This window comes from Indicator indicator, chromosome 42, assembly GCF_027791375.1.
Source record: "Indicator indicator isolate 239-I01 chromosome 42, UM_Iind_1.1, whole genome shotgun sequence".
NCBI lineage: Eukaryota > Metazoa > Chordata > Aves > Piciformes > Indicatoridae > Indicator > Indicator indicator.
In genome coordinates, this window is record NC_072051.1 from 727,261 (window position 1) to 749,356 (window position 22,096).

Here is a 22,096-nt window from a genome sequence, read left to right on the forward strand (position 1 = left end):
GCTGCCTGAGGTGAGGCTAGCAAGGGCCTGGCTCTCCAGCAGGGTCCAGCACCCCCTGAGCTGGAGGAGGGATGCTGAGGTCTAGCACTCAGGCTGGGGGCTGCACTTGGAGGTGGTTCCTCCAGCCCCTGCTGGATTCAGATAAGGCTGTGCAGTGCATTCCCATGGGCAGATGGTTTTCCCAGCAAGAGCTCGGGCAGGGGGTGGGCAGTGGGCAGCTTGGGGGAGGTCTGTGCCCATCTTTTTGGTGGCAGGGACGGGGAGAGGCAGGCTCAGCAGTGTGCCTACAGCTGCCCACAGGTCAGCAGTGGCACAGAGAATGCCAGCACAACGCAGAGGCAGGGCCTGAATACATGGTATCTTATCTCCACAGCCTGAGAACCTGGGGGGAGAGCTTATCTCCACAGCTTCACCCTGCCCCTGCCACCCACGGCAGCCCTCAGGGCATTTCGAGCCAGGGCTGCAACCAAAGCAGCAGCCAAAGTCACCCTGTCCTTGATGGGGGACATTGGTGAGGACAGCCTTGGACAATGCATTTGTTTTTTCCACCTTCCACTGCTGTCAGCAGCTCCTGGGTGGGGACACAGGGCCAGGGCTGGTGGGGGCCTCAACTCTGAAGTGATTCCTGCTGCCACAATGCTCGTGGTGGAGAGGGATCACAGAAGGTCAGGGCTGGAAAGGACCTCTGGAGATCATCCAGTCCAAGGGCAGGGCACACAGGAACACATTGAGGTGCAGCTTGAAAGTCTCCAGAGAAGGAGACTCCACAACCTCTCTGGGCAGCCTGCTCCAGGGCTCCAGCACCCTCACATCAAAGAAGTTTCTCCTCATGTTGACATGGAACCTCCTGGGCTCCATTTTGTGTCCATTGCCTCTTGTCCTGTCACAGGGCACCACTGATGAGAGCCAGGCCTCTTCTTCTTGACACACACCCCTCAGATATTTGTAGACATTCATAAGATCCCCTCTCAGTCTTCTCCAGGGATGCTCCCAGGAGACCTTCTGGTGGCCTTGCAGGTTCTGAAGGGGGCTCCAAGAAAGCTGGGGAGGGACTTTGGAGGGTGTCAGGGAGTGACAGGACTGGGGGGGATGGAGCAAAATTAGAAGTGGGGAGATTGAGATTGGATGTGAGGAAGAAATTCTTGCCCAGGAGGGTGGTGAGAGCCTGGCAGAGGTTGCCCAGGGAGGTGGTGGAAGCCTCCTGCCTGGAGGTTTTTGCAGCCAGGCTGGAGGTGGCTGTGAGCAACCTGCTGTGGTGTGAGGTGTCCCTGCCCATGGCAGGGGGTTGGAGCTGGCTGAGCCTTGAGCTCCCTTCCAACCCTGACAATTCTGTGATTCTATGTGACACAGGAGTGGGCTCTGAGGTGTCCCTCCATCATCATAAGGATGTCCCCTTGGTGTGTGCCATCACCAAGAAGGGCAGGCAGGGAGGGTTTGTGGGAGCAGGCAGAGGCTCAGTGCATTTCTTTGTGATGTGGCTCCCCATGGCCTGGCTGTTCCCCAGGGAGCAGAGGTGCCAGGTCCCCACAGGCAGAGAGTCTTCTGCTTGCCATGTCCTGGGACTGGCTGCAAACTCATCCATGCCTTTGGGCAGCAAGTCTGGCTGCCAAGGAATACTGAGCAGCAGGGCACATGTGTGGTGCTGAGAGACAAACCTGACTCCTTATCTTCCCATCAGGCCCTTTTGAAGCACAGGAAATCCCTCTCCTGGTGCCTTAGGATCATTACAACCTGGGCTCCTGCTGCTGGAGCACATCTCAAAGGCAGATGGGTATGGGGAGGAGCACTCAGAAGCTGCTGTTCTGTATTTCTGGTCTGTGGCTTTCTATTTTTCCCTTGTGTCAGTGATAATTTCTGGAATGATCACCTTTCCCAGCATCCCTGCACACTGTTTTTGGCCCCATGCAGAAGCAAGGGTGTGTCTGGGCCCCACAGGGACAGAGACAGACCTGCTGAAGTAGAGCCACAGCCCTGGTTCAATGAGCAGAGGGAAAAAGGTGATGTTTTCCTTGGCTCAAGCTGTGGATCCAGCGTGTGCAGGTCCCCACAGAGAGCTGTGCAGCTGCTGTGGCAGAGAGGAAAGGGAAGAGCACAAGGAACCACAGCTCGAATCCTGGGGTCACCTGGGGTTCTACCTCAGCAGAAGGAGGAACTTCTGCACTGGGAGGGGGACAGAGCCCTGGAGCAGGCTGCCCAGAGAGGTTGTGGATTCTCCTGCTCTGGAGCCTTTCCAGCCCTGTCTGGATGTGTTCCTGTGTGACCTGTGCTGCATTCCATGGTCCTGCTCTGGCAGGGGGCTTGGACTGGAAGCTCTCCAGAGGTCCCTTCCAGCCCCTAATATCCTGGGAGCCTGGTGGGCTGCAGCAGGGATGTGAGCCCTGGCCATGGATGTGCCCTGTGCTGGGCACTGGTGAGGCTGCACCTCAAATCCTGGGGTCAGGTTTGGGATCCTCACTGCCAGAAGGACACTGAGGAGCTGGAGCAGGTCCAGAGAAGGGCAAGAAAGGTGGGGAAGGGTCTGGAGAAGAGGGCTGGGGAGGAGCAGCTGAGGGAGCTGGGGGGGGTTGGTGTGGAGAAGAGGAGGCTGAGGGAGACCTCATTGCTCTCTCCAGCTCCTGAGAGGAGGCTGCAGTCAGGTGGGGTTGGTCTTCTCTCCCTAGTAAAAAGGGACAGGACAAGAGGAAATGTCCTCAAGCTGTGCCAGGGGAGGTTGAGGTTGGAGATGAGGAAAAATCTCTTCCCAGCAAGGGCTCTCAGGCACTGTCCCAGGCTGCTCAGGGAGGTGGTGCAGTCCCCAGCCCTGGAGGGGTTTAGAAGCTGTCTGGATGTGGTGCTGAGGGCTGTGTCTGAGTGGTGCTGGCTCAGCAGCAGTGGTGGCAGTGTGAGCTCTGGGACAGGGGCTGGACTTGGTGATCTGAGAGGTCTCTTCCAACCTCAACAGCTCTGTGGTTCTGATCCTCTGAAGCTGTGTGCTGGAGCTCTCACCTGAGCAGGGCACTGGAAGACCACAGGGAATGAGCCCTGCTGCCAGTCCCCTCAGCCGTGTGGGGCTGTGGGGCCCAGAAGTAAATTGGTGGCTCTCTTGCCAGGCTCTGGGCACACACTTCAGGGCCAGGGCAGGCAGGACACAGGAAGGGTGACCGAAGGAGAAGGTGCAGCCACTGTCCCTCGTCCTGGCACTGCCAGCCCTTGTCCCAAGTCCCTCTCTAGCTCTCCTGGCACCCCTGCAGGTACTGGAAGGCTGCTCTGAGGTCTCCCTGGAGCCTTCTCTTCTCCAGGCTGAACAGCACCAACTCTCCCAGCCTGTTCTCGTAGCGGAGGTGCTTCGCCTAGAAGCAGAGGGCAGGAGGGCGGGCAGGGGCCTGGCGGCGGCAGGGCCAGCGGACGCACGGCCGGCGGGAGCAGGGCCAGCAGGAACCGGACCCTAGGACCCCGCAGCCCCTCAGGGCCTGCCCGGCGCGGGGGGCGGGTCGGTGCGGTCGCCATGGTGACGCCGCGCTGAGGGCCCAATCAGCGCCGCCGCCACCGCCCTCCCGTGGCGCTGCACGCGGGGCTCCGTCCCATTGGCACACGTAGCAGTCCCTGCCCCCCTCTGCCGCCGTGACCAATCGGTTGCAGCCACCGCGGCCCTGCAGGAGGGCGGGTCGCGGCGGGTGCTTATAAAAGTGCAGGGGGCGGGGGGTGCTGTAGGTTGTGTTCGTTCTTCTGTCTCTGCCATGGAGGAGTCGTTGGCGCTGTTGGTCCGGAGCCCCACGCAGCGGCACCCCGACCTGCGCCTCCGTGCCGGCCACGCATGGACCGTGCGCCGCCTCAAGGCTGAGCTGCGCCTCCTCGTACCCGAGGCACCGGTGAGTGCGAGACCGTCTGCCTAGCCCCGTCGGGGTGCTGGGGATGGAGGGCGGGGGGAGAGCGGTCGTGGGGTGTGGGCTTGAGCGGTCGTGAGGTGTGGGCTGAGCTCCCTCGGTTGCTGCCCCTTCGCCCGGCTGAGTCCTGCTGGCACCTGCCCAGCCCCTGCCCAGGGCTGTCCCTCACCCGATTGCATCAGCGAACCTGGAAGGGCGTGTGGGGGGCCCGGAGTTAGCCTGGCACCTCGCTCGGTTCCCCGTTAAACATTCACCGTCCTGCCGGTGGGCAGTCCGCGGCTGGCAAGGTCGTTCGAGTGGGCAGCGCTTGGCGGGGGGAGACAGCGCTCAGGCTGCTCCTGCGTCGCCGCTGAAGGCTGTGGCCCCGCGGCCGCGGAAGGGGAGGCAGCGCCGGTGTGGCCGAGCTCGCATTGAGGTGGTGGAAAAGCAGAAGTTGGACTTCCTGAGGAGCCGGAGGCTTGCGAGCTGCCCCCGCGGGGGCCAGGCGGTCGGCGAGGGAAGCTGCTGCTTTGCCTCCCGTTCGCAGAGTGGGGGAGGGGGGGGGGTTGGAAGGGATCGCTGCAGATCGAGTCCAGCCTCCCTGCCAGAGCAAGATCACCCAGGGCAGGTGACACAGGAACACATCCGGGGGCGTTTGGAAGCTCTCCGGAGAAGGAGACTTCACAACCTCCCTAAGGCAGCCTGCTCCAGGCCTCCAGCACCCGTGGAGATCCAGAGGAAAAATTGTATTTACCTGCTGCTGACTTCTGCTGCTGCTGCACCTCAGTCTTTAACCATCTAAGGAGGACACAGATGGTCCTTGAGCAGCTGCTGCTGATGCCTTTGGCTGGGCAGCAATGCAGTTTGTGAGGTTTCCTCAGGATGCTGCACAAGGCCAGTGCAAAAAGCTGACCTCACCCCACTGCTACACAGCTCCTGCAGGGCTCCTCCAGGCACTGCCACTGCTCTGGGGCACAGCACTGCTGGAGATGGAGTCCAGCCCCGCTGCCAAGGCAGCTTCCCCAAGAGAAGGTCACACAGGAGCACATCCAGGCAGGTTTTGAATGTCTTCCGAGGTGGAGACTCCACAATCTCCCTGGGCAGCCTGCTCCAGAGCTGTGTCACCCTTGGAAGTTCTTCCTCATGTTCAGATGGAACTTCTGATATCCCAGTTTGTGCCCCTTACCCCTTCTCCTATCACTGGGCAGCACTGAACAAAGCTTGGTCCCATCCTCCTGACACCCCACTTCAAGTAGTTGGCGTTGATCAGGTTCCCCCTCAGGCTCCTCTTTCCCTTGGAGCCAGTTGACTGCCCAGCAATGCTCTCCCTGGCTGCTGGGCTGTGGTGGGAAGGCTCTGGGTGAACAGCTGCTAGGATGCACATGCTGGGGTGTCACAGGTGGACTTGACAGCAGCTGCAGTTGCTGGTGGCATCAGATCTTGTGCCAAACCTTTGGTTCCCAGGTGGTTGGGGCTGTTAGAGAGCACAGGATCAAGATCTTTCCCCAAGGGAAGCTTTATATCCTCCTGCTCTTCAGCAGTCATCTTCCACTTCAGGGTTCAGTTGTCCTCCTCTTACCACCTGAATTTAGATGTGGCCTCCTCCTGTGCACCTGACTCTGTGGGGTCCTTCCAGCTGTGCCCGGGCTGCAGCTTGGCTCAGCTCCTGCTTGTGTGTGCTTGGCAGAGCTGCCACAGGCAGTGTTTGGCTTGGAAGGGACCTTCAGAGATTAGATAATATCTGAAGGTTTCTTTCAGTCTCCAGGCCAGCTAAATGTGAGCCAGCAGTGTGCCCAGGTGGCCAGAAGGCCAACACCATCCTGGCTTGCATCAGCAGCAGTGGGACCACACCAAGCTGGGAGGCTTGGCTGAGACACCTGAAGGCTGTGAGGCCATTCAGAGGCTTGGAGAGACTGAGAGCTGGGCAGAGAGGAAGCTAAGGAGGCTCAGCAAGGAGGAGAGCAGAGTCCTGCAGCTGGGCAGGAAGAAGAAACTGCAGCAGGGCAGGTTGGGAGGGGATCTGCTGGAGAGCAGCCCCAAGGAGAAGGAGCTGGCAGTGCTGCTGGGCAGCAAGTTCTGCATGGCACAGCAATGTGCCCTGGGGGCCAAGAAGGCCAAGGGGGTCCTGGGGGGCATTCAGCAGAGGGTGGCCAGCAGGGCCAGGGAGGTTCTCCTCCCCCTCTGCTCTGCTCTGCCCTGGGGAGGCCACAGCTGGAATATTGCATCCAGCTCTGGGCTCCCCAGTTCCAGAGGGACAGGGATCTGCTGGAGAGAGTCCAAGGGAGGGCACCAAGGCTGCTGGAGGGACTGCAGCACTGCCTGGGGAGGAGAGGCTGAGAGCCCTGGGGGTGCTGAGTCTGCAGAGGAGAAGGCTGAGAGGGATCTGCTCAATGTCTATCCAGAGCTGAGGGCTGGGGGGCAGGAAGGAAGGGACAGGGACAGCCTCTGCTCACTGTGCCCTGGCATAGCACAAGAGGCAATGGATGGAAACTGCAGCACAGGAGGTTCCACCTCAGCAGGAGGAGGAACTTCTGCACTGGGAGGGGGACAGAGCCCTGGAGCAGGCTGCCCAGAGAGGTTGTGGAGTCTCCTGCTCTGGAGCCTTTCCAGCCCTGGCTGGATGTGTTCCTGTGTGACCTGTGCTGGATTCCATGGTCCTGCTCTGGCAGGGGGCTTGGACTGGAAGCTCTCCAGAGGTCCCTTCCAGCCCCTAATATCCTGGGAGCCTGGTGGGCTGCAGCAGGGATGTGAGCCCTGGCCATGGATGTGCCCTGTGCTGGGCACTGGTGAGGCTGCACCTCGAATGCTGGGGTCAGGGTTGGGTCCTCACTGCCAGAAGGACACTGAGGAGCTGGAGCAGGTCCAGAGAAGGGCAAGAAAGCTGGGGAAGGGTCTGGAGAAGAGGGCTGGGGGGGTTGGTGTGGAGAAGAGGAGGCTGAGGGAGACCTCATTGCTCTCTCCAGCTCCTGAGAGGAGGCTGCAGTCAGGTGGGGTTGGTCTCCTCTCCCTAGTAAAAAGGGACAGGACAAGAGGAAATGTCCTCAAGCTGTGCCAGGGGAGGTTGAGGTTGGAGATGAGGAAAAATCTCTTCCCAGCAAGGGCTCTCAGGCACTGTCCCAGGCTGCTCAGGGAGGTGGTGCAGTCCCCAGCCCTGGAGAGGTTTAGAAGCTGCCTGGATGTGGTGCTGAGGGCTGTGTCTGAGTGGTGCTGACTCAGCAGCAGTGGTGGCAGTGTGAGCTCTGGGACAGGGGCTGGACTTGGTGATCTGAGAGGTCTCTTCCAACCTCAACAGCTCTGTGGTTCTGTGCTTCTGATCCTCCTCTTGGTTTGTTTTCTTCAGCCTGAAGAAGACCAAGAACTGATTTATGCTGGGAAGTTGCTGCTTGATCATCAACGTCTGGGAGAGCTGCTGCTGAAGGTATGGACCCCAAAGTCTTTCCTACTGGTGCTGCAGTGCCTCAGGAGGGGCTGTGGTTTGTAACAAGTCTTCTCCTGCATTTCAGCATGGGGAGCTGTATGCTCTGCACTTGGTCTACCACTTGAAGGCTCCTGCAAGGGCACAAGGAACCAGTGCAGAGGTACCTGCAGGGAGCTGGCACTGCTCTGAGCCCTGGTCTTGTGGCTGGGAGTGGGAAGGGCTGGATGCTTGTGGAGGCCTGCTGTGGGGAAAGGATGAGAGCCCTGGGGCTGCTCAGTCTGGAGTGGGGGAGGCTGAGAGGGGACCTGATCAATATCTAAATATCTTGAGGGGTGGGTGCCAGGATGGAGGTGCCAGGCTCCTTGGGGTGGTGCCCAGGGACAGCACAAGCACCAACAGGGATGAGCTGGAGCCCAGGAGGTTCCATCTCAACAGGAGGAGAAAACTCTTTGGTGTGAGGCTGCTGGAGGCCTGGAGCAGGCTGCCCAGAGAGGTTGTGGAGTCTCCTTCTCTGGAGAGCTTCCAACCTCCCTGGATGTGTTCCTGAGTGCCCTGCCCTGGGTGCCCCTGCTCTGGCAGTGGGGTTGGACTGGATGATCTCCAGAGATCCCTTCCAACCCCACAGTTCTGTGGTTCTCTAACTCCATGAGCCTAGGGCTGAGCCATGGCCCTCAGCACCACATCTCTGTGTCTTTGTAACACCTCCAGGGGTGGGCACTCACCTGAGCAGGAGGAGAAGCTGCTTTGGTGTGAGGAGCAGGCTGCCCAGAGAGGTTGTGGAGTCTCCTTCTCTGGAGACTTTTCAAACCCACCTGGATGTGTTCCTGGGTGCCCCTGCAGGGACTGAGTGATCTTTGGAGGTCCCTTCCAACCCCTCCCTGGGTCTGGGGGTTGGTAGCCATGGGGCAGCTTCAATTTTGGGTATTTCACAGCTGGATCAGCACAGAGCAGGTCCTGGGTCCTGCACACAGCACCTTGTGTCTGCAAGGACAAACTCTGCAGAGCTAAACCCTCCAAGGTCTTTGGAGTGCAGCTGCCTCTGCTGTTCCAGGGGCACTTCACAGCCAGGTGGGAGCTGAGTGTGTGCAGCAGGGCAGGTCTGGTGCCCAGTGAGGAGTTGCCCTCAGCTCAGTCTGCCCTGCCAGGCACTTCTGTAAGGAGCTCTGGGATGCTGGTGGAGCTTCTCGTGGTACTGTGTCCCAGAGCAGTGGCACAGCCCTGCAGGTGCTGTGTGAGCAGTGGGGCTGAGGTCAGCATTTTGCACTTGGCCTTGTGCAGTGCCTTGAGCAAACCTCACAAATTGCATTGTTTAGCCCCAGGTCAAAGCTTATCAGCCAAAGGTATCAGCAGGAGCTGCTCAAGGAGGACCATCTGTGTCCTCCTTAGATGGTGGAAGGCTGAGGTGCTCTGCGGGGGGGCAGGCTGCAGCAGGAGCCAGCAACAGGTAAATCAATCTTATTTTTTATTTTTTAGCTGGATTTTTGTCTGCGTTGTGGCTGAAAATGGGAAGGGCTGAATGCTTGTGAAGGTTTCTGCGGGGAGAGCCCTGGGGGTGCTCAGTCTGGAGAGGAGAAGGCTGAGAGGGGTCTGATCCATGCCTATAAATATCTGAGGGGTGGGTGCCAGGATGGAGGTGCCAGGAGGAAGGTGCCAGGCTCCTTGGGGTGGTGCCCAGGGGCAGAGGGCACAAACTGGCACCCAGGAGGTTCCATCTGAGCAGGAGGAGAAAGTTGTTTGTTGTGAGGGCGCTGGAGGCCTGGAGCAGGCTGCCCAGAGAGGTTGTGGAGTGTCCTTGTGTGGAGAGCTTCCAACCCCCCCTGGATGTGTTCCTGGGTACCCCTGCTCTGGCAGGGGGGAGGACTCGAATCTTTAGAGGCCCATTCCAACTCCTACTGTTCTGGAAGGGGGAGAGGCTGTTGGATCCCAGCCCCTTTGGCCCCCCTCTCCCCTGCTGCCAGCCCATTTGGGGCCCCCAGGCCATGGGCAGAGCTGATAGGGTTAGCTAGAAAGCTTTAGAGGACATGAAGAGCTCAAGGAAAGCTCTGCTCTGCTGGCTGAACTTCTTCCCTTGCCTGGTGGGGTGGAGATTGGGGTGAAGGGAGTCCTTTAACCCTCTAGAAGGAGGAATGAAGCTCACATCTGGACGTACCACATGGCAGAAGCTGTGGTCAGTGTCCTGCAGCAGAGCAGAGGACTCTGCACCCTGTGCAGGCTTTGCTGATGAATATCTTCATGTTTTGGCCAAGGTTGGAAGCAGCTCAGGATCCCTTCCAAAGTGTGGCTCCTGGCTTCTCTGCCTACACAACCTACAGCAGCATGCTCCAGGTGTCCTGGCTCCAGCAGCTCTATGCCAGGCAATACTACCTGCAATAGTAAGTGCTGTGCCCAAAGCTCTTCTGCCCCTCTGCTCTGCTCAGACCCCACCTGCAGCACTGCCTCCAGTTCTGGGGCTCCCAGCACAAGAAGGACCTGGAGAGGCTCCAGAGGAGGCCACAGGGATGATCAGAGGCTGCAGAACCTCTGGTGTGGGGCCAGGCTGGGAGAGTTGGGGCTGTGCAGCCTGCAGAAGAGAAGGCTGCAGGAAGAGCTGAGAGCTGCAGCTGAAGCTCTGCAGGGGAGCTGCAGGCAGGCTGGGGAGGGACTGTTCAGAAGGGGCTGTGGGGATAGGCCCAGGGGCAATGGTTTGGAAGTGGAGCAGGGCAGAGTTAGGTTGGAGCTCAGGAGGAAGTTGTGCCCAGGGAGGCTGGGCAGACACTGGCACAGGTTGCCCAGGGAGGTGCTGGAGGCTCCATCCCTGGAGCCATTCAAGCTCAGCCTGGCTGTGTCCCTGGGCAGCCTGCTCCAGCTGGAGGTGTCCCTGCTGCCTGCAGGGGGTGGGCAGGATGCCCTTGGAGGGTCCCTTCCAGCCCAGTGCAATCTGAGAAGCAGCACCAAGACCAAACCAGTCCCACATCAGACTGAGCTGCTGTGACAAGATCAGGCCTCATCAATTCCCTTGTTCCAAGTGCTTGTAGCAACTCCCAGGTGTAAGCTCTAAGGCAGTCCTGAAGTGCTGCAAGCAGCACTGAGGGAAAACACTGCAGGTTCCAGGAGGAGCTCCCAGCCAAGGCTCCCCTTGAGCCAGGCTGACTGCAATGCCTCTGGGGTCACCCACTGAGCTCCAGGGGCTGAACCCCAGACTCTCCAAACTCCTGAGGCTTAGCCTGGGTCAGGCTGGCTGTGGGGAGCAGCACTGCAAAAACTCCTCAGGAGGTGTTTTGGATAGCATTGATCTGCTGGAAGGCTCCAGGGAGACCTGAGAGCAGCCTTCCAGCACCTGAAGGGGCTCCAGGAGAGCTGGGGAGGGACTTGGGCCAAGGGCTGGCAGTGCCAGGATGAGGGACAATGGCTTGGAGCTGGGAGAGGGGAGAGTGGGAGTGGAGAGGAGGAAGAAATTGTTGTCAGTGAGGGTGAGGAGACACTGGCACAGGTTGCCCAGGGAGGCTGTGGCTGTCCCCTGCCTGGAGGTGTTCCAGGCCAGGCTGGATGAGGCCTTGAGCAGGCTGTGCTGGTGGGAGGTGTCCCTGCCCATGGCAGGGGGTTGGAGCTGGAGGATCTCTGAGGTCTCTTCCAACCTATTCCAGGCTGCAGTGCCTGGAGGCAGGGCCGGAGGTGCAGCTGCAGGCTGCAGCCTGCCTTCAGAGGGCTCTAAAGGTTTCTTTCCCAGCGTTGGAGTCCCTCAGGTAGAAGGTTTGGCTGCTTTGCCCTCCTTGAGGGCACTGTGCAGCTGGCACTGGGCAGAGCTCAGCCTTTCTTTAATCCTTGCATTCCCTGCTGCCCATCTGCCTGTGCCCTCCCCCTCCTCCCAGGGGCAGGCTGTGAGGTGCCTGTTAGGTGTGGAAGGACCTGCCTGAGCCTCACTCTGTGCTCTCTGTTCTGCTTCCAGCTTGGCTTCTGCCATGCCTGCCGACCCAGCCTGTGCCCAGCGGCCTCAGGAGCTGCCAGTGACCCCAGGCAGCCCTCCAGCTGCCCTGCCAGAGCCCTTCCCTGCCCCACACCAGGCTGCTGCTGCTGCCCAGGGGAACGCAGCCCCTGACCAGAACCTGCGGCTGAACGCCCAGGGGGGGCCCCTGCTGGAGGAAGAGGAGGAGGAGGGGGGTGGCCATCGAGACTGGCTGGACTGGCTCTACTCAGCAACACTCTTCTATGTCTTTGTCAACGTTGTCTACTTCTACTCCAGCCTCAGCAGGTTCCTGCTGGTCATGGGTGGCACAGTCCTGATGTACCTGTGAGTGCCTGGGGTTGGCATCTCCTGCCCTGGCACTCCAGGGTTCACTGCAGCACTCTGTGCCCTGCTCAGCTTGCTGCCAGCTGAGCTTTGGCTCTTGCAGCTGGAAAGAAGGGGATGGAGCACTGCTTGGTCCTGGTGTGGCAGAGGGTGGGTGCTGGAGGGTGGGTGCTGGAGGGTGGGTGCTGGAGGGTGGGTGCTGGAGGGTGGGTGCTGGAGGGTGGGTGCTGGAGGGTGGGTGCTGGAGGGTGGGTGCTGGAGGGTGGGTGCTGCCTGCAGAGGAGAAGGCTCCAGGGGGACCTCAGAGCTGCCTGCCAGGACCTGAAGGGATCCTGCAGGAAGGCTGCAGAGGAACTTTTGCTGAGGGGGTCTAGAGCCAGGCCAAGGGGGAATGGTTTGGAGCTGAGGCAGAGCAGGGTTAGAGTGGAGCTGAGGAAGAAGTTGTTCAGTGTGAGGGAGGTGAGACTCTGGCACAGGCTGCCCAGGGAGGCTGTGGATGCCTCCTGTCTGGAGGTGTTCCAGGCCAGGCTGGATGAGGCCTGGAGCAGCTGAGTTGAGCCTGCTGTGTGCAGTCAGCCTGTGCTGGTGAGGCAGGAAGGAGCAGTGTTGGAGCAGGGCTGCTGACACTCTGCTGCCTTCCCCAGGCACCACGTTGGGTGGCTTCCATTTAGAAGAAGACCAATTCAGCCCTTCCCAGGCAATGCTGCTGCTGCTGCTGCTCCTCCAGCTGCTTTAAACCAGGACCAGAACAACAACCTGCAGGTACTGGCTTGCTATTTCTTAATCCCTCCACATGTTGGGGGGGTTACTTCCTTTTTGCTAATCACATCTAGTTGCAAAATCCTCTCTGGGCTTGTCAGAAGTTCTCACAGTCTCAGAGAGGCTGGAAGGGACCTCAAGAGATCCTCAAGTCCAACCCTCCTGCCAGAGCAGGATCCCTTAGGGCAGTCTGCACAGGAATGCATCCAGGTGGGGTTGGAAATGCTCCAGAGAAGGAGACTCCACAACCCCCCTGGGCAGCCTGCTCCAGGGCTCTGTCACCCTCATTGTGCAAAAGTTTCTCCTCATGTTGAGCTGAAATCTTCTCTGTTCAGGTTTGAACCCACTGTTCCTTGTCCTATCACTGTGTACCACCCAAAAGAGCCTGGCCCCCTCCCCTTGCCCCCCAGCCCTCAGCTATTTATAGACATTGATCAGATCCCTCTCAGCCTTCTCTTCCCCAGACTAAACAGCCCCAGGGCTCTCAGTCTCTCTTCACAGGGGAGATGTTCAAGTCCCCAAATCATCCTCCTGCCTCTCCCTTGGACTCTCTCCAGCAGGTCTCTGTCTCTCTTGACCTGGGGAGCCCCAAACTGGACACAGGATTGCAGCTGTGGTCAGAGCAGAGCAGGAGAAGAACCTCCCCAGCCCTCCTGGCCACACTCTCCTTGCTGCCCCCCATGACCCCATTGGCTCTCTTGGCCCCAAGGGCACTTTGCTGTCCCATGGAGAACTTGCTGTCCACCAGCACTCCAAGGTCTGTCTCTGTGGAGCTGCTTTCCAGCAGGGCAGCCTCTAACCTGTCCTGGTGCCTGCTGTGATTCCTCCCCAGCTGCAGGACTCTGCTCTTGTGCTTGTTGAACCTCCTGAGGTTTGCCTGCAGCCAGCTCTCAGCCTGTCCAGGTCACGTTGGATGCAGCACAGCCTCAGGGGTGTCAGCCAACCCCCCCCAGTTTGTATCATCAGAACTTGCTGAGAGGACTTTCAATGCCCTCAGCCAGGTCCTTGATGAAGATATTGAACGGAACTGGAGCCAGTACTGATCCCTGGGGGACACCACTGGCCACAGGCCTCCAGGGTGACTCTGTGCCTCCCCTTCATGGGGATCTCCTCAGCAGCCTGAGTCCTCCTTTGGCAGAGCCTGGATGTTACCAGTGAGTTGCTGCTGTCCTGTGGGAGAGAACCACAGAATTGTTGGGGTTGGGAAAGGCTTTCAAGGTCATCAAGTCCAAGAGGGCCAAGAACATCCTGAGGTGCATCAAGGAAAGTGTGGCCAGCAGGGCTAGGGAGGTTCCAGCTCTGTTCTGAGACCACATGGAATGCTGTGTCCAGTTGTGTGCTCCCCAGTTCCAGACAGACAGGGAACTGCTGGAGAGAGTCCAGGGGAGGCTATGAGGATGCTGAAGGGCCTGGAACATCTCTGCTGTGGAGAAAGGCTGAGAGCCCTGGGGGGTGTTTAGTCTGGAGAGGAGAAGGCTGAGAGGGATCTGATCAATGTCTGTAAATAGCTGGGGGGTGGGTGCCAGGATGAAGGTGCCAGGCTCCTAGGGGTGGTGCCCAGGGACAGCACAAGGACCAACAGGGATGAGCTGGAACCCAGGAGGTTCCACCTGAACAGGAGGAGAAACTTCTTTGGTGTGAGGGTGCTGGAGCCCCAGAGGCTGCTGGGGGTGGCAGCACCCCAGGCTGCTGGGCACCTGCTGCTGCCATGCTCTCCTTTACCAAGCAGCCTGCAGCTGGAGCAGAGCAGCCTCACTGACCAAAGCTTTTCTATCCTGCTGAGGGGCACAGAGGAGGAGCAGAGCAACCTGAGGCACCTGAGAGACCAAAGAGTTTTTATCCTGCTGGGGGGCAGCACAGAGGTGGAGCAGGGCAACCTGAGGCACCTCAGGGACCAAACATCTTTTTTTGTCTTGCAGGAGGGGAACGCAGGAGGAGCAGAGGAAGCTGAGGCCTCTCCTGAGGAGGAGCAGGGCCTGCAGGAGCTGCAGCAGGCCAGCCCTTCATTCCTGAGCACTGCTTGGGTGTTCTTCAAGACTTTCTTTGCATCCCTCCTGCCAGAAGGGCCAGGGGTGACTCGCAACTGACTGAGCTGGCAGTGCTCTGCTGGGCTGCAACCAGCCTGAGGGAGTCTGGGTTCCAGCCCCAGCCCTGGAGTGGAAGTGGACAACACTTTCCTCTGCCCTTTGACAAGCAAAGCAAGCTGCAAGAAGCCTTAAGACTGAGCTGCTTGCCCTCAGCCCCAAAGAGCTTTGTGCAGCAGCTGTGCTTGGCCCTTGTCAAGGAGTGCCAGGCTCCAAGGTGTGTGCTGCAAGGTGTTAGGGAAGCAAATTGCTTCTGCTGTGCAATGTGATGATTCCTGTTGGAATGTTTCAAGTTGCTGTATTTAAACTTACACTGAGTGTAGGATCTCAAAGGAAGCCAACCATTTGTTAGCTATGCTGTAGCAGAGGTGGTTTGGGGTTTGGTTTGTTCTGAATTTGTTTTTATTTTTTAGGCCAGAGCTCTTGTGAAATTGCTTCAAGAGTTTGAGCTTTCTGTGTCAGTCTCTTCCTCTGAAGGCTGGGTGGTGCAATTCCCTCCTTGGATCCCCCTCCTGAACAGTGATTACCTCAGTGGTGAACTTCCTCTTGCCAAATTCAGAGCATTTAAAGCCAAGACTTTTAATCCTCCCTGCCCTTGGTAGGTCCTGGTGCCTCCCAGGTGGTGTTCAGCTCCCTCTAGCAAGAATTTGTGGAGGATCTCAACTCCACTGCCTCCACTGCTTTGGGAGGCAAAGTTCAAGCAGTCTGTTGCCTCTCTTTCACTTGGTGTTCTACTGAGCAACTCTTATCTCCTGCTGTCTCCTTTGACTTCTGACCCTAAGGGCTTTGATTCCAATAAACATTGGCAGACATGGGGCAGTTCTGAGCCTCAGCTTGCCAGGGCTCTGGGCTAGCTCCCTTCAACTACACCTGGAATCAGAGGGGCTCAGGTGGGAAGGGACCTCAGAGATCTCCAGCTCCAACCCCATTCCATGGGCAGGGACACCTCTCACCAGTAGGGAAAGGTGGTCAGGGCCTCATCCAGCCTGGCCTGGAACACCTCCAGGCAGGGGGCAGTCACAGCCTCCCTGGGCAACCTGTGCCAGTGTCTCCCCAACCTCACTGACAATTTCTTCCTCCTCTCCACTCTCAGTCTCCCCTTTCCCAGCTCCAAGCCATTGTCCCTCATCCTGGCACTGCCAGCCTTGTCCCAAGTCCCTCCCCAGCTCTCCTGGAGCCTCTTCAGGTGCTGGAAGGCTGCTCTCAGGTCTCCCTGGAGCCCTCCAGCAGATCAATGCTATCCAAAACACCTCCTGAGGAGTTTTTGCAGTGCTGCTCCCCACAGCCAGCCTGACCCAGGCTAAGCCTCAGGAGTTTGGAGAGTCTGGGGTTCAGCCCCTGGAGCTCAGTGGGTGACCCCAGAGGCATTGCAGTCAGCCTGGCTCAAGGGGAGCCTTGGCTGGGAGCTCCTCCTGGAACCTGCAGTGTTTTCCCTCAGTGCTGCTTGCAGCACTTCAGGACTGCCTTAGAGCTTACACCTGGGAGTTGCTACAAGCACTTGGAACAAGGGAATTGATGAGGCCTGATCTTGTCACAGCAGCTCAGTCTGATGTGGGACTGGTTTGGTCTTGGTGCTGCTTCTCAGATTGCACTGGGCTGGAAGGGACCCTCCAAGGGCATCCTGCCCACCCCCTGCAGGCAGCAGGGACACCTCCAGCTGCAGCAGGCTGCCCAGGGACACAGCCAGGCTGAGCTTGAATGGCTCCAGGGATGGAGCCTCCAGCACCTCCCTGGGCAACCTGTGCCAGTGTCTGCCCAGCCTCCCTGGGCACAACTTCCTCCTGAGCTCCAACCTAACTCTGCCCTGCTCCACTTCCAAACCATTGCCCCTGGGCCTATCCCCACAGCCCCTTCTGAACAGTCCCTCCCCAGCCTGCCTGCAGCTCCCCTGCAGAGCTTCAGCTGCAGCTCTCAGCTCTCCCTGCAGCCTTCTCCTCTCCAGGCTCAACAACCTCAACTCTCCCAGCCTGTCCCCATGGCAGAGGTTCTCCAGCCCTCTGATCATCTCTGTGGCCTCCTCTGGACCCTCTACATCAGCTCCAGGTCTCTCTTGTGTTGGGGGTCCCATATCTGGCCCCAGCCCTGCAGGTGAGGTCTCCCCAGAGCAGAGGGGCAGGATCCTCTCTCTCCAGCTCTGGCCACACTGCTTTGGATGCAGCCCAGGCTGCCCTTGGCCTTCTGTGCTGCCAGTGCCCATTGCTGGCTCCTGGCCAGCTCCTCCCCCCCAGCACCACCAGGTCCTTCTCTGCAGGGCTGCTCTCAGTCTTCTCACCCCCAGGCTGGATTGATATTGAGGATTGCCCTGACCCAGCTGCAGGACTTTGCACTTGGCCTTGTTGAACCTCCTGAGGTTCTCCTCAGCCACCTCTGCAGCCTGTGCTGCCTTTGAGCAATTCCCTTTTCCAAGCCTCTTCCCAAGGAGCTTTTTCTGCCACATCTTCACCTTGGTGGGGCCTTGGGGCAGGGCAGAGGTGAGATTTAGCTGGGGCTGTTCAGCCTGGAGATCTGGATGAGCTGTAAGCTCCCTCCCAACCCGACCCATTCTCTGACTCTATGAATTCATGTGAGACACAGGAGGGGGGAAACAGAGGCGCAACACAAACCCTCCCCAGGAAAAACTTTGCAACTTCCCAAGCAAGGCTGCTGGAAGGAGCCCTGGAATGCCATAGAGGTTTTCCAGGAATGCTGACCCTGTGCTGGGCCAGGAGTTGAGAGCAGAAGAGGCCTGAAGGCTGTGGGGAGCTGGGGCTGCTCCCTCTGGGAGCTGTGTGGCTGTGCTGCTGCTTTCCAGCCTCTCCCTGCCTGCAAGCTGCAGCTGCCCCTGGTCAGCTGTGCTGGGGACACAGGCTGGCAAAGGGAGCAGCTGAGGAAGAGCAGCTTGGCTGCTGCTCAGCTCTGGCAGCCTCCCCCAGGTGCCAGCTGGGCTCTGTCCTTGCTGGCAGAGCTGTGCACCCTGGGCCTGGCTCCTCAGGCTTTTCCCCTGCTTGCTGCACAAGCTTCCAGCAGGCTGCTGGCTGCAGGAGTCACTGGGTCACATAATGCCAGGGGCTGGAGAGGACCTCTGGAGGTCACCCAGGGCAGGGCACACAGGAGCACAGCCAGGCAGGGTTTGAATATCTCCAGAGAGGGAGACTCCACAACTGCCTTGGGCAGCCTGTGCCAGGCCTCTGTCACCCTCACAGGCAAAAAATTCTTCCTCCTGTTCCCATGGAACTTCCTCTGCCTCAGTCTCCACCACTGCCCCTTGTGCTGGCATTGGGCATCCCCCAGCAGAGCCTAGCTCCAGCCTCTGGGCACTCCCCCTGCACATCTTTATCACCAGCAATGAGGTCACCCCTAGGATCCTCCTCTCCAAGCTCCAGAGCCCTCAGCTCCCTCAGACTCTCCTCATGAGGAAGATCTTCCTCTGCCTTCAGCATCTCTGTGGTTCTGTGCTGGACTCTCTCAAGCAGTTTCCTGAGGTCCTTCTTGACCAAGAACTGGACACAATATTCCTGATGTAGCCTCACCAGAGCAGAGTAGAGGGGCAGGAGAACCTCTCTCAACCTGCTGACCACAGCCCTTCTAATCTCCCCCAGGCTGTTCTTGGCCTTCTTGGGCACCAGAGCACATTGCTGGCTCCTGGGCAACCTCCCACCCACCACGACCCCCAGGTCCCTTTCCCCTTCACTGTTCTCCAACAGCTCAGTCCCCAACCTCTCCTGCTCCATGAGCTTGTTCTTTCCCACAGACTCTCCCCCTGCCCTTGTTGAATTTCATTCCATTTCTCCCTGCCCAGCTCTCCAGCCTAAGCCTGGCTGAAGTGACTGAAGTCTGGGTGTCTGTCACCAAGGCTGTGTCCCTGCCCTCAGCTCCTGCAGCATCCATCAGTCTGGTAAGAAGGAGGCTGCAGCTTAGCAGGTGAAGCTGTGCCTGTGATCTCCCTTTCCACACAGAGCTGTTTCCCTTGTGCACAGGCTTGGCCCAGACCTCAGCAGCCAGGGACAGCCCAGGGGCTGTGCATTTGCCCAGCAGAGTGGGATCCATACCCCTCTGGGATCCATTCCCAGCTGTCAGGAGGGGGGGCTGGGATTTGCAGAGCTGTGCATTGAAAGGGGCTCCCCAGGCCAGAGCAGCTGGAGGACATCCCAATGCTCTGAAGGGGCTCCAAGAAGGCTGCAGAAGGACTGTTCCCAAAGGCCTGCAGGGACAGGCCCAGGGACAACGGCTTCGAACCAGAGCAGAGCAGATTGAGATTGGATGTGAGGAACAAGTTCTGCACCAGGAGGCTGCTGGAACACTGCAACAGGTTGCTCAGGGAGGTGGTTGAGGCTCCATCCCTGGAGATGTTCAAGGTAAGGCTGGACAGGGCTCTGGGCATCCTGATCTAGCTGGGGATGTCCCTGCTGACTGCAGGGGGTTGGACTGGATGAGCTGTGGAGGTCCCTTCCAACCCAGACCCTTCTGTGATTCTATGATTCCCAACCATCCTACCTGCACCTCCATCCACCTCATCCCACCCCTCTGCTCCATAGGAACAGCTCTCAAAGTGGCTCCTGGTATTTAATCCACTCTGCACTGGGTTAGGAACTGGCTGGAGGGCCAGGCCCAGAGAGTGGTGGTGAATGGTGCCACTGCCAGCTGGCAGCCAGTCACTAGTGGTGTCCCCCAAGGATCAGTGCTGGGCCCCATCCTGTTCAATATCTTAATTGATGATCTGGGTGAGGAGATAGAATCTCCCATTAGTAAGTTTGCAGATGACACCAAGCTGGGGGCAGGAGTGGATCTGTTGGAGGGTAGGAGGGCTCTGCAGAGGGACCTTGGCAGGCTGGACAGATGGGCAGAGCCCAACAGGATGGCATTCAATAAGTCCAAGTGCCAGGTGCTGCACTTTGACCACAACAACCCCATGCAGAGCTACAGGCTGGGGACAGAGTGGCTGAGAGCAGCCAGAGAGGGACCTCGGGGTGCTGGTGGGCAGCAGCTGAACAGGAGCCAGCAGTGTGCCCAGGTGGCCAAGAAGGCCAATGGCATCCTGGCCTGCATCAGGAAGAGTGTGGCCAGCAGGGGCAGGGAAGTCATCCTGCCCTGTGCTCAGCACTGGTCAGGCCACACCTGGAGTGCTGTGTCCAGTTCTGGGCTCCTCAGGTTAAGAAGGAGATTGAGAGGCTGGAAGGTGTCCAGAGAAGGGCAACAAGGCTGGGGAGGGGTCTGGGGCACAAGGCTGGGGAGGGGTCTGGGGCACAAGGCTGGGGAGGGGGCTGGGGCACAAGGCTGGGGAGGGGTCTGGAGCACAAGGCTGGGGAGGGGGCTGGAGCACAAGACTGGGGAGGGGTCTGGGGCACAAGGCTGGGGAGGGGTCTGGGGCACAAGGCTGGGGAGGGGGCTGGGGCACAAGGCTGGGGAGGGGTCTGGAGCACAGAGCTGGGGAGGGGTCTGGAGCACAGAGCTGGGGAGGGGGCTGGAGCACAGCCCTGTGAGGAGAGGCTGAGGGAGCTGGGGGTGTTCAGCCTGGAGAAGAGGAGACTCAGGGCAGACCTCATTGCTCTCTACAACTCCCTGCAGGGAGGCTGTAGCCAGGTGGGGGTTGGGCTCTGCTCCCAGGCAAGCAGCACCAGAACAAGAGGACACAGTCTCAAGCTGCCCCAGGGGAGGTTTAGGCTGGAGGTGAGGAGAAAGTTGTATCCAGAAAGAGAGATTGGCCATGGGATGTGCTGCCCAGGGAGGTGGTGGAGTCACCATCCCTGGAGGGGTTCTAAAAAGCTTGGCTGTGGCACTGGGAGCCAGGGTTGGTTGTCAGGAGGGGTTAGGGGTTAGGGGACAGGTTGGGCTTGATGAGCTCTGAGGTCTTCTCCAAGCTGGCTGATTCTGTGGCTCTGTGATTCTGTAATGTCTGAGTATCCAGTGGAATGGAACCATGGAATTGCAGGGAGCTACAGAGAGGCCTCCCCTCAGCCTCCTCCCCCTTCACCTGGCACAACCTGAGCCTCCCAGGGCTGCTGCTGGCTCCGTGGCTCCGTGCTGAAGGGCACTGGGGCTGTGTGAGAGGGCAGCAGCCAGCTTTGGGCTTGCCCTCCTGCCAGCCCAGGCCTGACCTGCTGTCCTAGTCTTGAAGGTGGTGCTTGGAACTCATCCTGCTGCTGGAGAAGCATGGCAGGGCTACCTGGGAGGAAGCAGCTGCAGGCTAACACCGAAGGTTTGGGTCACTGCAGCACAAAGATTAATGGCACTGTGAGGGACCTCTGCTCTGGACAGCTGGGGGAAAAACATCCCTCCCCCCCTTTGCAGGACAAGACCCAGCAAGGTGCTGAGCTCCTGTGTGCGTGTCTGGCCTTCAGAGAAAGCCTTACACAGCAAAACCTTATCCAGAACATCTTTGTAAGCACTCCCCCCGCCCGGGGGCTGGGGCATGGAACCTTTTGTTGCCTTTGACAGCCCTGCCCTGCCTCCTGCCAGCTCCATGTAACCTTTCCTTGCCTTTTTTTAGCCTGACCTTGCACTGGGAAGAGGAGGAGGAGGAGGAGGAGGAGGAGGAGGGGGAGGAGGATGGAGGGTGGGCTGCTGTGTCCCCACTGCCTGGTTACTCCAGGGCAGGGATGCTCACAGCACCTCCACATTCCAAGCCTTTTGCTGTTGTAGGCAGAAAGGCTGCAGCCTTCCTGTGCCTGCTGGAGGTCAATGCCCGGCAGTTCCCTGTCCTGCTCTGCTCCCAGCTCAGGCCCTCTGCCTGCAGCAGCCTCGGGAGCAGTGCTGGGGCAGGGGGCAGCTGGCTGGCAGGGGGCTGGAAATGCACTGGGGGCTACCATGAGCAGCAGTTGGGCTCAGGGCTCTTGGGCTTTCTGTTAGTGTAGATGGCACCAAGCTGGCTGGCAGTGGTGATCTGCTGGAGGCTTGGGAGGCTCTGCAGAGGGCCCTGGCCAGGCTGGGTCCATGACTGAGGGCAGCTGTGTGAGGTTTAACAAAGCCAAGGGCTGGGTCCTGCTCTGGGCACACAACCACCCCGGGAAGGCTCCAGGCTGGGGGCAGAGTGGCTGGAAAGTGCCCAGCAGAAAAGGCCATGGGGGTGCTGGGTGGCAGCAGCTGAAGATGAGCCCAGGGGGTGCCCATGTGCAAGAAGGACACCAGCAGCCTGGGCTGGAGCAGCAATGGTGTGGGCAGCAGGAGCAGGGCAGGGATTGTGCCCCCGGAACGGGCACTGAGGAGGGCACAGCTTGAGTGCTGGGGTCAGGGTTGGGCTTCTGACTGCCAGAAGGACACTGAGGAGCTGGAGCAGGTCCAGAGAAGGGCAAGAAAGGTGGGGAAGGGTCTGGAGAAGAGGGCTGGGGAGGAGCAGCTGAGGGAGCTGGGGGGTTTGGTGTGGAGAAGAGGAGGCTGAGGGAGACCTCATTGCTCTCTCCAGCTCCTGAGAGGAGGCTGCAGCCAGGTGGGGGTTGGGCTCTGCTCCCTAATCTCAGGTGATAGAAGGAGAGGAAATGTCCTGAAATTGTGCCAGGGGAGGCTTAGGTTGGAGAGGAGGCAAAATTTCTTTGCTGCAAGACTGGGCCACAAAGATGCTGCAAGGGCTGGAGCAGCTCTGCTGTGAGCACAGGCTGAGGGAGCTGGGGGTGTGCAGCCTGCAGAGGAGAAGGCTCCAGGGGGACCTCAGAGCTGCCTGCCAGGACCTGAAGGGATCCTGCAGGAAGGCTGCAGAGGAACTTTTGCTGAGGGGGTCTAGAGCCAGGCCAAGGGGGAATGGTTTGGAGCTGAG

General features: G+C 59.2%; 1 protein-coding gene across 1 annotated transcript; it reads left to right on the forward strand.

The window, feature by feature from the left end:
- The first annotated feature begins 3,716 nt into the window (after positions 1-3,716).
- On the forward strand, positions 3,717-14,424 carry HERPUD1 (homocysteine inducible ER protein with ubiquitin like domain 1). Its single transcript, XM_054397200.1, has 8 exons — positions 3,717-3,848; positions 7,183-7,260; positions 7,346-7,420; positions 8,580-8,704; positions 9,507-9,632; positions 11,186-11,527; positions 12,172-12,289; positions 14,206-14,424. The coding sequence occupies exons 1-8, from the start codon at positions 3,717-3,719 to the stop codon at positions 14,371-14,373; spliced, it is 1,164 nt and encodes a 387-aa protein (XP_054253175.1). The 3' UTR covers positions 14,374-14,424.
- Positions 14,425-22,096: the final 7,672 nt, after the last annotated feature.

Excerpts from the sequence above, each read along its gene's own strand:
- HERPUD1 (XM_054397200.1), top strand. The coding sequence starts at position 3,717 with ATGGAGGAGTCGTTGGCGCTGTTGGTCCGGAGCCCCACGCAGCGGCAC. Across the intron at positions 3,849-7,182 it reads TCCTCGTACCCGAGGCACCG|CCTGAAGAAGACCAAGAACT; the intron begins GTGAGTGCGAGA and ends TGTTTTCTTCAG. Across the intron at positions 7,421-8,579 it reads CACAAGGAACCAGTGCAGAG|GTCAAAGCTTATCAGCCAAA; the intron begins GTACCTGCAGGG and ends GTTTAGCCCCAG.